Source organism: Alligator mississippiensis, chromosome 16, assembly GCF_030867095.1.
Source record: "Alligator mississippiensis isolate rAllMis1 chromosome 16, rAllMis1, whole genome shotgun sequence".
Classification (NCBI taxonomy): domain Eukaryota; kingdom Metazoa; phylum Chordata; order Crocodylia; family Alligatoridae; genus Alligator; species Alligator mississippiensis.
In genome coordinates this window covers 9,110,909-9,124,886 of record NC_081839.1, presented here as the reverse complement: position 1 = coordinate 9,124,886, position 13,978 = coordinate 9,110,909, and the positions used below count along the sequence as shown (strand labels likewise).

Below are 13,978 nucleotides of genomic sequence, written 5' to 3'. Positions count from 1 at the left end.
CTGCATTCAGCTCCTAACCCTCCTCTTTCTGCAGTGTGTGTAGAACTTGTCTGGGTGCTGCAGTCCTCAAACACAGGATGCTGCCTTGGGTAATCACACAATGCTGCTTGAGGCCTTGCTGCATCCTGCTTCCTTGTTCTGGTGCCTGCAGAAGTAGAAGCAACACAGGAAGAGACGAGTCATCCATGGACTAATTCTTAAGCAGACTGCAAAGCAACATGGGGTACCTCTCAGTGGTATGCTCAAAAAACAAGCACACCGTGGACAGCTTTTGGTGATGGCCACTAGGAACAGATGTTTCATTTGTCCCTGAACAAGGTGTGCCTGTGCTTGTCCTGGAACAGAAATGTCCCAGGATTGGCATGTACACACATTGCCCTTCTAATCAGGGTTTAGTGAGTGGCTGAATGCACTGCCACTCTTCTGCCATTGATGCAATCTTGGGATAACCCTTCAGATGCTCTTTGCAATGGCCCGGGATAAACTGTTAGTACCTCTTATCCCATGAATCTTTTTTTAGGGTGTATCCTGGAACAGTGGAGATGGATGTCTGAACAATTGCACTTTGTCTGAGGATAAAATAATTTATCCTGGGACAATTGTGGCATTTGTTTGTAACTGGTGTGTGATACACAGGGAAGGACAGCTTATATGGCTCAGGCTGGTTGTGGATGATTGAAAACTTGACCCTAAATATCACTGTAAACATACACAATGTGGAAATGAGCAGATGGGTTCTCTTCCCCTTGCCTTTGCAGGTCACATGAGGAAGATCGGGTTGAAGAAGAGCTCCAGCAGATAAATGTAGAGCTAGAGACAAAGTGTGACGTTGAGATTGTGGCTCCAGAAGAAGATAAAGGGTAAATGGATACAGGAAAGTAAATAGGTCTTTGGAGGCTTCCATTGTTGTTAGTCATGAGGAAATGCTGATTCCAGCATGTAGTCCTCTGACATGGGCTGCTTCAGAGCTGCCCACCTGGGTGATGGATAGTTGTGGCACTTGGAGCCAGGTGGTGGCGGGCGGAAGTGCTGTTTTTTCATTTCAGTTTTGAGATGCATGGGGACAAACGTTCTTCATGAGTCATGACACATTTCACTAATAGTTTAATTCCTTACCCAACTAGATCAATGGAACAGCATTGGTCTGTATCATGTGACCATGACTTCGGGATTTTCAGCTGAACCTTTTTTAGCTCCTCTAATATATTGGGTGTTTTCCACTTTGTCCCTTTTTAATTAAGACAGATTGTCTTCTTTTCTTTGTTCTTTTTCAGGGAGGCAGCTTCTTTAGCCTGTGCCATTGTAACATCCACGGCTACAATAGAGGTGGAAACGGCCAGTCAGGCCTCAGAACCAGCCAGCCAGGCTTCGGATGAAGATGATGTGCCAGTCACAGACATATACTTTGTAAGATACTTAAGCTACATAGTCTGTGTTTTAAAAATGTGAGCTTCATGTTCAGGCAAGCCTGTAACTAGGTTTGAATTACCAGAACAGTAAAGTGAAGAAAAATATCTGATTTGGGTAATCCATATGTTATAGATCAGAAACATTTAACTAGCTAACAGTCACTCGTTGGTTAGTTAGAAAGGTTTTTAATCCTGTTATCTCTGGATTAAACCTTTAAGTAATAACATGAACTCTGGCAGAGGGATGAATGTTACTGCTGTCTTAAATGTTCTCCATAGTTGTGTCTCTTCACCTTGTTCCTTTTATAGTTTTGCTACCTATATATGCACAAGTCATAGAAGGGCTTAAATAGATCAAGCTGTCATATTTGGGAATCTTGTGATAGTCACACTGCTTGAAAATACTAAGATTTAGATTATATCCTTGTTGTGTCCTGGAGATGCAACTGAGGATGTTGCTGTGCCAGCTCACCTCGGAGATTTGTGATGAACTCAGTTTTTCCCTCCCCTGCAGGCAAACGCGTTAGATGCTACAGTGGATGTTTAGTACTAAATCGGGGAGTAAGTGACATGGTTACTGGATTAGCATCAAGAGTGTTGTGTAGCTTTGCGCTGGATTTCTGTCATCTCTCACAATGATTGAGCACCTTCTGGAGACTAGAGATTTTTAATAGCACAGAGCTGCTTCTCTGGACTGTCAGAGGTCAGCAGAGAGGACCCGAGGCAGCCTGTGTGGTCTGCAACATCACTGCCTCACCTTCCTCCTTGCATTGACACTAGCCATGTCTAGGGAGCCCTTCCTTAAAGACTATGAACTTAAACATCCCTACTACAACCCTGCTGGCTGCAGCTGTATGTAGACCTATGCCCCCTGATTTGACACTTCAGTACAAACAGATCACTGCAACGAGAGCAACATTTGTCTTTCCTTGTACTCATGTGACTCTTCTGCAGAACTGCTCATTCATTGCCAAGTAACTTTGCTCAAGGGAGTTGCAGAAGGAATTGGCTCGGTTTTAAAAGATTACCTGTTTGGATTTTGATGCATGTTGTTCAAAATGCAGTTTTTTCTAACCCTTGCTGTTCTGTTTGCCTGTGAGTGACAATTGAGTGCGAGTTCCTTCAGATGCTGTCTACTTCACTAGGAAGTGACTTGTAGCAGGGTTCACCCCTCCTCCCTCTTCCCCCCCATTCATATGTATTTCACTAAGTTTCTGGGGAATTAATCGATTGTTTGCAGTGTGCACAAATAGCCTAACTTCATCTCTCATTGAGGTGCTTTAGTTCCAAATGTGTGTGGTGTGTTGTGCAGTGTTCACCTTAACTGAAGGGAAAAGTTGCTTTTAGTTCCCACTGACACTGTCCTAGGAAAACTGCTTCAATGGCAACTTGGGTGACTTGGCAGCTGAGCATGATGTAGCTCAGGACTGCAGGTGCTCGGTAATGGGTGCATTTTGGGATAGTCGGTGAAAGGATGCTGAGACCAGAGGAGAATTGGTAGGGAGTCCCAAGGTACCAGATCCTTGCCTCTAAACATCTGCTTTTAAATGCTTAAGACAACAAGTGGTGGGGAGATGCACTTTATCCCCACACTAGTCTGGAGGGGAATAAAGGTGCAGATCAGCGTGGCTGGGTCCAGGGGGCAATACTGGTTCTGTGCACGGCTTTCCCTCCATTTAATCCATTCAGGTCTGGAGATGCCCAGTCCCTCTGTTACTTTTTCTTTCATCCTTTCTTTCATTCATCCTTTGTTTCCTTTCTCATCTCACTTGCCCTGGTGCCATCCAGTTCACAGATGGGAGGTACTGGATTTACTCTCCCCGCCAGCACAGACTCCGAGCCGCCTCGTTTTCCTCTGGGACTGTAAGTGAACGTGCTAGTGCACAAAGGGAGCCAAGCTGTGGCTTTGAAACACTGGGGTTCAAGCTAATTCCTACTGGTTCCATCTCCATGGCTGCTCCACAGGTGGTTTTGCTTGGTGGGGATTCTGGACTACAATTCAGGCCCAACGGACAGGCTTCATGGCCGTAAAGTCCCTGTTTAATGGATTCTCTACAGCTGTTCCTGGAAGCTACTGGATGAAACCTTGGGAATGGACTTGAATGCAGGATCTCATGTTTCTTCCCATTTCCTCCTTTTTCCACCACTTTTTCTCAAGGGTAGCTACAAAGCTCTTGGTAAAATTCAGCCTGTTATTTAACTCTTTACTGCTAGCAGGTTTGGCAGCACATGACATTAGCTAAGATGTGCTTCAGTATTTGTTTAGCTCTGGGCACCTACTCCTGAATTGCCAGGACTGGATTCTGAAGGAACACTGCTTAGAGAAAAGTCCAGTAAATGTGACCTTTTAGGCTATAGGATGCTGGCATCTAGGATGCTAGTCAGCTGCTAATGTTTAAGGACCTTCTAAGAATCAGCAGGTGGATGGGAGGGCTGCTTCTTCCTAGAAAGTGGCCTCTTGTTTGTGGTCCCTCCTGGCCCCCACTCCTCATCCAGTGCTACCTTTTCCCCTCTGCTGAAAGTTGTCTGCAGAATGAAAATGCCCTTCTGCCTCCAAAAGGAAGCAGAGCAGTAGCCTCGTGCAGTAGCAGCTACCAGGGGTCTGGGACTCCAGTCTAGGTTCCACCACAGCTCACTGATTAGGCTAGTCACTGCACCTTTGTGCACCTTCGAATCGTCCATGATTGGTAGGTTATGTGGCATACCCACCCCATTCCTCTGCCTGGAACCAGGAAAGGAAGGAGTGTGGGGCACATGAAGCAGTCTGGATGAGGATACGGCAAGGTGCAGACTGAGCACTGTGAGCTGTTGCGTGAGGGGTAGTGGAGAGGAGTAATCAGAGCAGACCTACGTGTAAGAGCAAGAATTGCTTCTCTTACTTGAGCCCATTTTGCTCCTATTCATCATCACATTAGGAAGCCTTGGCACTGAAGACTAGGCATCAAATGTACTTCTTCCTCTCCACCCAACAAAGATTGTGGTTTTAGTTGCTGTCTCTTTCCATGTGCACCTAGTGCTTTCAAAAGGCTGAGGGAGGTGTTTACATGGTTCAGCCAGAGCAGTAATTATCAGTCAGGGTTGAAAGAGGCTGTGGAGTAAGGTGGGTTTGGTGCAGCATGCAGGAGTGTTCCTGTGCTTGTAGCACAGGACTTTTTACCCCCTCCTGGCTGCTCTTTGTTCTCACAGCCTGCAATTATTGATGGAATTCAGCATGTGGACCCCCCCAGTGCTTCAAAGCTCTGCTGCTGGTGCATTGTAGCTGTACGTCCTAGACTCACAGCACGGTTTCCCTAGCCTGGTAAATCTCTTTACCAGGCTTAATCCAATCCTCCTTTTTACCTCATGCCTTTATATGCAACTGGGAAAATGAAATAGTCTTGTGATAAAAGTGAATTCCTCTGGGACTGTGTCTGAAATTGCAGCCAGGCTTGAATTTTGGCTGCAGGTTTCTTCCTGTGGCCTGGAAGCAGATGGTTCTTGAATATTGTTGTGGGCTAGTAAGCTCTCTAGGCTTTTTACCCAGAACAGTCCAGCTGTGTGTTACCTCCCTGTTGTGTACCTGTTCCCTATTCTCCATTTCCTCACTGTCTTACTGATTTACCTAGTAAGATCCCCGTCATGGCCTGTGTTCACGATAATCAAAACCTGCCAAACCTCCACACTTGGCTAGCACTTTAGAGGGGGAGGAAGATTTCATGTTTCACCATACCAGTTCCTATAAACTTCAAGTGACAGTAACTTTGAATGTACTGATGCCACCTCCAGTGAAGGCATGCAGAAAGATGGTTTATGGATAGAACATGGGGCTGGGTGCTGGAAAAGTTGGATTGTAATTCTAGCTTGGTCCCAGACCTGCTGCCTGACTTCAAGCAAATTGCAGAACTTGTCTGAGTGTCTGTCCCATCTCTGTGAGGATGTTGCTGGCCACACACAGGAGTTAAGGCTCAATCGATGCCTGGATTACTTTTGTGGATCCTCATGCAGAAGGTGCTAGAGCAGTGGAAGGAGATGGTGTCACCTCCATTGTAGTGGAAGTAGAGGCTCCATTTAGTACTGCTGATGCCAGGGTGCCCCATGTGTTAGGGCTGAAGTATGTAATGATGGGAGAGGCTCTTTCTCAGGCTTTGTGTTTAAGCTCAGCTCTCTGGTGTACAGCTGTTCTCACTGTATTGTTTCCTATTCTTTTATTTTCTCCTTTTATTTTCTCCTCTTCTCTCCTTTGCTTCCTATTCTGCTGCTGCTGCTCTTGCACTCTCCCTGCCGTCTCTGGCCACTCTGGCAGCCTACAGACGAGAGGAGTTGGGTTTACTCCCCCCTCCACTATAGCACTCAAGTCCACTCTGTCTCTGATGAGGAGAGCGATACAGTAAGTGTCATAAGAAAAATTCAGTGGGTGCCTGGTGGGTCAAGCTCAGGACTTGCACTGCATTGCCAGCATGCCAGCTCATGGCTCTAGATGTCAGCTTGCAAGAGAAAGTCACCTTGGCCTCTGCTTGCTTGCATGGCTGTAGTATGGTCCTAGTGTAGCTTTGACTGGACTGGTTCTTTGGCAGCAGGCAAGATCTGCTGTGCAGTCAGGATCAAGGCAGAGGTTGACAATACAGCTGCCTTTAGCCTACTAAATCATTTAGTGCAGTCAAACCTCAGTGATCCATAGCATTCATTTCCAAATTGCCCTGTTACTGGAGGGCCCAACATGAACATGGTTTTCTCTTCAGACCTCTTTCTTTGTTCAAAGGACTTAAAATGCAAAGATAGATGAGATTCCTACAGCGATGCTTACATGTTAACTGCCTTCTCCCTGCTTTTTCAGTAATCACTATGCAGACACTGAAGACTCAGAGACCAGCGTTTCCCTCTGCAGGTTGATGTGTTCCCTTTTCGTTGATGCAGCCGTTCCAGTGGGATGGGGAAGAGCTTGCTGACACCAGTATTGCTGCACTGCAGGATCCCTGGCACTGCATTTCAGAATGGAGCGCAACTCTAAACATGTATTTATATCTATCCAAGATGTGGACAGCAAAGAAACCTCCTGCTCAGGGCTCCCGAAGGAGACTTTCAGCTGGGTGGTGAGAATCCTGGGTAGTAACAAAGTGTTTCCAAACGTGCACTACTGTAGCTACCTACCTGTGTGTGATACTGTGAACCTTTTTAATTTTGTAATCATGTATTTATTTTATCTTTGCACAGACACAGCACAAACGTGCTTTTTTAAAAGTTTAGTTTACTGCACTTTTTTTGGTTGTCATATTTATGTGCTTCATAAACGGTGTGAAACCTCACTGGAGGTGGCAAGAGGGCAGATCTTCACTGGGGAGGGCACAACAGGAATAGCTCCATGACTGAGGCAGCAGTGTGGTCTAACCCCAGACAGCAGGACTGAGAATCAAGGGGGCCAGAGTCCTACCCAGACTCTCGCTGATTTGTTGTGTGACCTAGGTAAGTCACTTAACCACTCTGTGCCTCAGTTTCCCCGTGTATGAATGGGAATAATATCCACTTTAATTAAAGCACTTAGACCCTTGGATGAAAGGTGCTATATAAATGCAGTGTATTTAAATGCTATTGAGTAGAATTGTTCCTATACTAAAGCACTCCAAACTAGACATGCTATTTTTATCTCAATTTTTGAAGCAGTTAGTGATGGCTACAGTTAATTTGTAAATCTGTATGGAAAGCAAAGAAATGTGGCACTAGTGAGGTGGTCACCTTGGCTGTCCTCTGACAGGGATGCTGCTTTCACCATATGCTCTGTTGGGCTGGAGATCCATCCTACCCTTCATACTTGGTCTGCTCTCTCCTCTTATCAGCTGACATACGGATGTTCCCAACAGACTGCTGTCCATGCAGGTTGGTGAGTGGGCATGGAAAGATGAGAACTGTGCACGTCTCCACAGACTTTCTGCCTCAAAAAGAGTTCCAAAGCCCCCTTCACCCACTTCTGGTGTAATATGTGCTGCATTCTACTGAAATCACTTAGCACTTGGCATATTCATAGCTGTATCTTTTGATGGGTAAGCAAAAGGGCACAGAACACGAGGTTAACAGGTGTCTGCCCCTTCCATTCTCCTCTCCTGCCCCTCTGCCCCCCCATGCCCCAAACAGGCTGGTGAAGGAGACGTGCATGCACGCACATACACCCTGCATGTTAAAGGCAGTATCAGAAGCCCAGTTGTTGGCTCCTGTCTGTGCTGGGGAGTATGACACATGCTACTGTACATGCAGTCATGGAGAGCCAGATGGGGAATATAGCACCTGGGCCTCTGCTGTTGACAGCTTGTTCTTTTGAGGCCTGCAAGCTTTGGATGAGACAGACAAAATGTGGCTTTGCTTTGCCATGAAATAGCATGAAGCAGTGTTCTGCTTAAGCTCATCCTTGTGGTAGCAGGATGCAATAATGTTGGGTCCAGACTTCTCTAGCAATCCTATCTAGCAATGGAAGCTTAGAAACAGAGGGTTGGATCTTGCTTGTGCCCTCCATTTTGTTTGGTGGAAAGAGGATTAAGGGTTGCTTTTTAACGCTGTTCTCTAGCTTCCCCACAAAAGCAGTGGGTTGGGGAGGGGAGGAGGAAAGACCCCAATCTGGAGGTTTTAGATGCAAAGAGCTGATGAGTTAGTATCACAGTCTGTCCGGTTTGTGAAGGACATCAGCACTCAGGGCTGTCTTTAAATTCAGGTTCCAGAAAGCAGGTTGGCTGGGTAGGAGCATTAGAAGCTTTCCCCAAGCGGGTACCAAAGTGCTTAGGGTCTTCATCAAATGATTTTTTTATCTTCCTGCTATTAAAAGATATAGAGCCCAAATTTCTTATCCTTCCCACACAGAGACTGAAGACTTGTTAAGTGTGTAGTGCTCCAGGGCAAGGCAGGCTTCTCAGAGCTGGTTATTGTTTGATGTCTTGTATTTATTAATTTAGAATATTCTTTTTTAATGCTTTTTTGTTGTTGTTCAAGGAAACACTCTTCTCTTAATAGCAGCCCTTAAAATATGCTGCCATTACATGTACCATTCAGGTAGCAAATCACATTGCTCCATTACGGCCCTTTCTCTGACAAGTTCACAAAGGCTTTATCAGTCAGTCAGTCCTGTCTCACATTAAGCACTGTTTTACTATTTGAACTCTCCCATTTGTCGGTGGTATTTTTGTAGGGCTCAGTACAGGCTCGCCTGGTGGCCAACTCTCCAAAGGAGTTTGGGGAGGGGTTTTGGGGAAGTGTGCAATATATGTCGATTTAACGTACCTTGGAGTGCTGAAGACGAGATTGGAAAAATCAGGCTAGAAGTTTAACCTGGTTTTGAAAAGTGCTGAGCAGCCACAATTCCACGCAAGGTTAACAGGAGCTCTGACGGCCCAGATCCTTCTTTCTCATATTAAAGAAATTACCCTTGAGGAGTAACTTTGAAGACAGGCCAGGACCACCTCTGAATAGCATTCCAGAACTTGAAAGATAATGTGCCTTCCCTTTGGTTAATCAGATTTTTAGCATCAGTAGATCTTTTAAAGAATAGACTGAGTAAAGTTTGGCACCTCTGATTGCCCAAGGCTCAAGAGCAAGACTTTATTCCTGGAGATGCACAGACTATTAATCTGTGTATCTCCAGCAAAAAACAATAACTCTACCAACCCCCTCGCTCCAAAACACCAACAAAAATGCAACAATCTTTTCCCCAGTGCAGGCAGAAGGCAGGGAGAAGTTGGTCAGTCATAGAAATCATGTTGTCCTGTTCAATCCTTCACTCAAAAGCATTGCACGATCATGTGTATTGTACAGTTGTGTCCACAACAAGTTGCCCTAGCTGAACTCCCACTTCCATTACTGGAGAGGCTCCCTGTGCAGTGTGAAAGATTGAAACTCTCCTTTTCCATCTTTTGGACTAGAGTATTTCCACCCTGTGTGGACTTCAGGATGGCAGCTTTGTGCAGTTTACTAATCCAGTAAGTGGCTTTTCTTAAGGGCTCTCTATTTCTTTCTTTGAGGCTCCCTTGCATCAGAGGGGTGTTTGTTCCAACCTATTTGTTCACTACCTTGAAACGGAGCTTTGTCTATCTCTGTTGGTCCTCTGAATTCTCTTAAAGAAGCCCAGCTACCTTTATGTAGTTCTGTTTAGGATTTTCTTTAATTTACAGCTCTGCAGCTGATGGTTTGTTTATACAGCTTCACCTGTGTAAAGGTCTAGATTGCTTGATATCTGCCAGAGAAGGCAGCTTCTTCATGTCTCCTTGAAATATTAAATAAACACCCCAACTGCAATCCAGTGAGTCTAGACTTCAAAGCAGCTTTGTTCATCACTGCTGTCCATCATCTCCAACCCTTCATCTTGTATCTCTCAGCCCTGCTTAAAGAGCCTGGTGTGGGGGCAGGGGCGTAGGGGGTATTGCCTTCTGGTAAGATTATTTCTGAAGACTGAGGTACAGGATTATGAAGGGAACATGTCATGTTAGACTCCAGGGGCCTGGAGCCAGGCAGTGAAGTGCGATTCTGACTCTACAGAGAAATGCCGACTGTGAACTCGCAAGGTGCAGGTCCGTGGAGTGGCCTGTGATCTTGGAATCTGGACTTGTTACTTGGCAGAAATGAACACTAGGAGTTATTCGGTCACAAATGATCTGAACTTTTCTAATTGAGATCACTACTAAGGGAATCCTCAGTTTGAATGACAAGATGAACCAATTAAACCCAGAGTGGGCTATTTCGCAGCTGGGAGTTGTACCAGGCAAGCCCACCTGTCTCCAGAGGTGACCACAGCAACTTCTTTTACACAGCAGAATCCAGCTGTGGGCACTTCATCGTTTAAAAAAAACCCAACTGCAAACACTGCTGCTCCAGAGGGACTTTGTCCAAGTCTTTGAAATGAAAGCCCCAAGAGTCTGGTGAAAGAACGTGGTATCCTCAGCTGTATCCTCTACTGCAGCTAACTCTTCAGCACTCTGATATTTGGGTTGTCTTTCCCCCTGTCCAGTAGCATCTAGCTAAGCAAGCTGAAATTGCACTTTTGGAGGCCTTCCTTGAAGCCACAAAAAGATGAAGAATCTTGGCACTGAAGCTGGCATGGCTGTGGTACGTGGCAGGGGCACCTGTGCTGACAAGAGCTCCCTGCTTGCATTGTCCCACTCCTCCTCAGACAGTTGGCCCCTGAAACATTGCTCTGTCCACTCCTCCAAGTAGCTAGAACCAGCCATAGTATTTGTTTCTTCACACTCCCACTCAGCATCACTGCCCTGTTTATAAACAGAAAGGCAAATGAGATAGCTCAGGCTTATTGGATCATGTCTGATTTCTTTGAAGTCTACATTAGACCCAAGTATATTGTTATATCTGATGTTCATATTACAAGGTCATTTTTTATGTATGCTCCGTATGTGTGCATCATGTAAAGAATGTATGTAAGTAGGGTATTTTGGGGAGGTGGGGGGGTTCTTTGGTGGAAAATATGATGAGTCCATGGATATTGTCATGTTTTTATTTTTCTGTTTGTTTTCTAAGTCATGAATGCTTTTTTGGAAATCTTTTATCAGAGAACTGTAAATCAATGCTAATTGTTCCTAGGCTATGTGATAAATCATATTGTAGTCTTTGATGTAAACCCAAGAGGCAAACAAACTATTTATAATGTCTAGTGAATTAATTGCCTTACCCAAAACCCAATGGGAACGGTTCCTAAAATATTTTTCCCATTTTAGTGTAAAAAAAAAAAATAAAAACAAAAAAAATCCTGTAAATACTCTAAGCGTGAGATTGCACCCTGTTTTGTCTATGATGGCTGCTATTGCTAAGAAAGTGGATACTATTTGAACTATTGTACTGTATTAAAACAAAGGCATTTTGTGAGACAGTTTAGATGCAATGTTCTCCTCTTGGAATCTTGAACTTAGCTCAAATGCAATACTCTTGTCAATCGTGGAGTCCTCTCATCAAACTGTTGGTGATTTTTGTTTCCTAGACTCCATAATCTGTGCTCATTCTTGATTTCTCTCTCTTTCCTTCCCTCTGTATATGAAATTTCTCTGACTTCTAGTTTTGTTTAGACTGGAGTTAATTGGCCGTTGACATGAACTAGCTAATGTCTGTAAGTACTCCCAAGTGTTTGTTTCCTGGAATGAAAACTTGGACTGTGACCACTGACCTTTGCAAGCATGTAGTCTAACTCCAGCAAACCAATTTCCAGTTAACGCAAGTTAAATGCTGGACAAAACCCTTTCTTTTTTTGTTTTTAAATGGTATCAAGTCATATTTCTGTTCTGTTTTACTCTGTGATTTATGAAACTGTGTATGTCCCTTAACTCTTTAGGAGGCTTCCACTAGACACTTTTTTTCTGATACTTTGACAATCTCTAAGCTTGGGTTCCTTTTTTAGAGGGGACTGCACCTCTGAATCCAGAGCTGTGGAATTTCTGTATAAACCATACAACTACTGCTGACACGAACTAATGACACTTGTATGCAACATCCTCATTTCTGCTTCCCCTTCTGCCCTTCCCTTTATTTTTTGGAAAGGATCTCTAATAAATAGGTTATTAATGCATTTGTCTCCGTTTCTTTGCATTCCTTGAACTTGATGTAACAAACCTATGTTAGCAGTTGCTGCCCACCTGGCAGCTTTGGCTTGGCCAGGTTCTGTTTTGGGGAACATTTTTGCAAACCTTGAGGTCTGCCTTACAGTGACACGTGCAGGCAGTCATTGCACTTGCTATGTCGCTGCTGTTCGGTCTCGGTGGGTCTTACAAGCCAGGCACGGGCCGCCCCTGCCAGTTACTGAGTTACAAAACTGTCAGAAGTGACCAACCTGACGGTGTGGGTGGTTGGACCCAGAAAAGTGCTGCGCGAACAGGCCGGGGACGAAAGGGTTATGGGACCTTGTTTCTCCTTCTCTTATCTCTTCCCGTTGACAGAAAACAATTAAGGAGGCGGTGTAACAAATAAATGCTTTACTCACACTTTCGTATAGGTGGTTTCCTTTACAGCAGTTTCAAGATTAAACTCGCTGGTGACTCGAGCTCTAAACACGTTTGAATGATATACTCGGTCGTGATGGGGGCATCCGGGGGGAAGGGATTTCGTGGACACAGGACCTCCGGTGAGGGTGATCAGGCCTCTCCGATATGGCACGGGTCCTCTCTGTTGTTGTGGTTTTTTTTGGCACACGCGCTTTCTTTTTAAATGGCATCCGCTTGCCGCCTTTTTTTTTTTTCTATCTCCTCCCCCGATCCTGCCAATCAGCACGGGCCGGGACCGCCGATCTCGCGGCTATCAAGCCGCGCCCATCACCTCCCCCACGCCACGAGCACAACTTGCTCTTATGTTTGGCGTTTGGTCATTTATTTTTTCTTCTCTTTATCACATGCCCCTTTGACCAAATGCCAATTTCGGACATGTTTAAGCTCGAGACCTTTTTTTCCTATAGCAAGTAACTGGGTATATACAAAGCTAAAACGTACAAAATACAACATCTAATACAAATACATAATAAGGCACTAAACAATGGTATCAAAAGTGTAAAATTTCATTCAAGACTTGCAAATAAGTCAGATAGTTAGTACTGAATCCAACCGTGTCTGTCTAGATGCAGCACGGCGTTTTTTGCCGGAGTCGTCGCCAATGGGTTCACTCACGGCGACAGTTGTCCAGAATACGAGTTTCATACCATGTCATACATCGATGACTTCATGCCGTTTCGGGCTGGAAAACAAAACTTGGGGTTCGTTAGTAATGTATACTAAACTGTACTACGTCGACTTAGCCAATTATGATAGGCCAAGACGGTGCGTGCGGGTGAGACTGCTTCAAGAGAAACAAAATAGGTATTCGGGTACTCGCCGGGTTTAAGTACAACACCGGGAGCTGGGGTTGGGCGCTTACTGGTAGCTGTGGGAATGGTTAGCCACACTGTTTCTTGGGATGAGTAACATGGCTTCCAAGGCGGACGTGGCACTGGGGTGCGTGCATCCCACAAAGCTTTAGTGGCGTTCATGGCAATTAGTACATCATTGTTGTACTTGGTCCAGTTCTTGAATGATCCATTTTCCCTTAGCCTTAACTGTTCCTTGTATAGTCCTATCTGGCACTCCCTGATGCCATTGGACTGCGGGTGATAGGGTAGATGGTGATGCCACTGAACATTATGCCCTATCGCGAACCGCTCTAAGCCTTTTGAGTTAAAAGGTGGTCCTCCATCGGAGTGTATGATGTGGGGCACTTGCCAATGGGTGAAAACAAGCTGTAAGCATCCTTGAATTACAGGAGCGGTGGTCTTCCTTGAGGGGAGGACGAGGATTTAACGGGTTCCCAGGTCTACGATTACTAGCCCCTTGTTTGGTGGCTTGGCTCCTGGGAGTGGCCTGAGCAGGTCCACTTGCCACACCTTACCTGGAGCAAAGTGCGCTGGGTCATAGGCGCCCTTTTGGTGCTTGTGGTGTACCGGTTTTTCTCGCACACAGGCAGAACAGGCTTGGATTATCCTTTTCCACTGTTCTACGCTCGGTCCTTTGTTGCTTTGCTCCCTCCAGCGAGCTTGCGCCCTTTTTGCTCCGAGGTGTCCCCAACGCTCATGGAGCCAAGCGAGAAAGGGGTCG

At 45.3% G+C, this 13,978-nt stretch overlaps 1 protein-coding gene across 3 annotated transcripts in view; it reads left to right on the top strand.

Moving 5' to 3' along the window:
- Positions 1 to 11,931, top strand: part of PIP5K1C (phosphatidylinositol-4-phosphate 5-kinase type 1 gamma) — a 66,314-nt gene extending 54,383 nt beyond the window's left edge. For 2 of the 3 annotated variants that reach the window (XM_059719645.1, XM_059719644.1), the window contains 3 exons: positions 759 to 860; positions 1,275 to 1,407; positions 5,692 to 6,216. In XM_059719645.1, coding sequence (XP_059575628.1) covers positions 759 to 860; positions 1,275 to 1,407; positions 5,692 to 5,865 — 409 coding nt within the window. In that variant the 3' untranslated portion in view covers positions 5,866 to 6,216. The other variant, XM_006269328.4, reaches the window with a different exon arrangement.
- Positions 11,932 to 13,978: the final 2,047 nt, after the last annotated feature.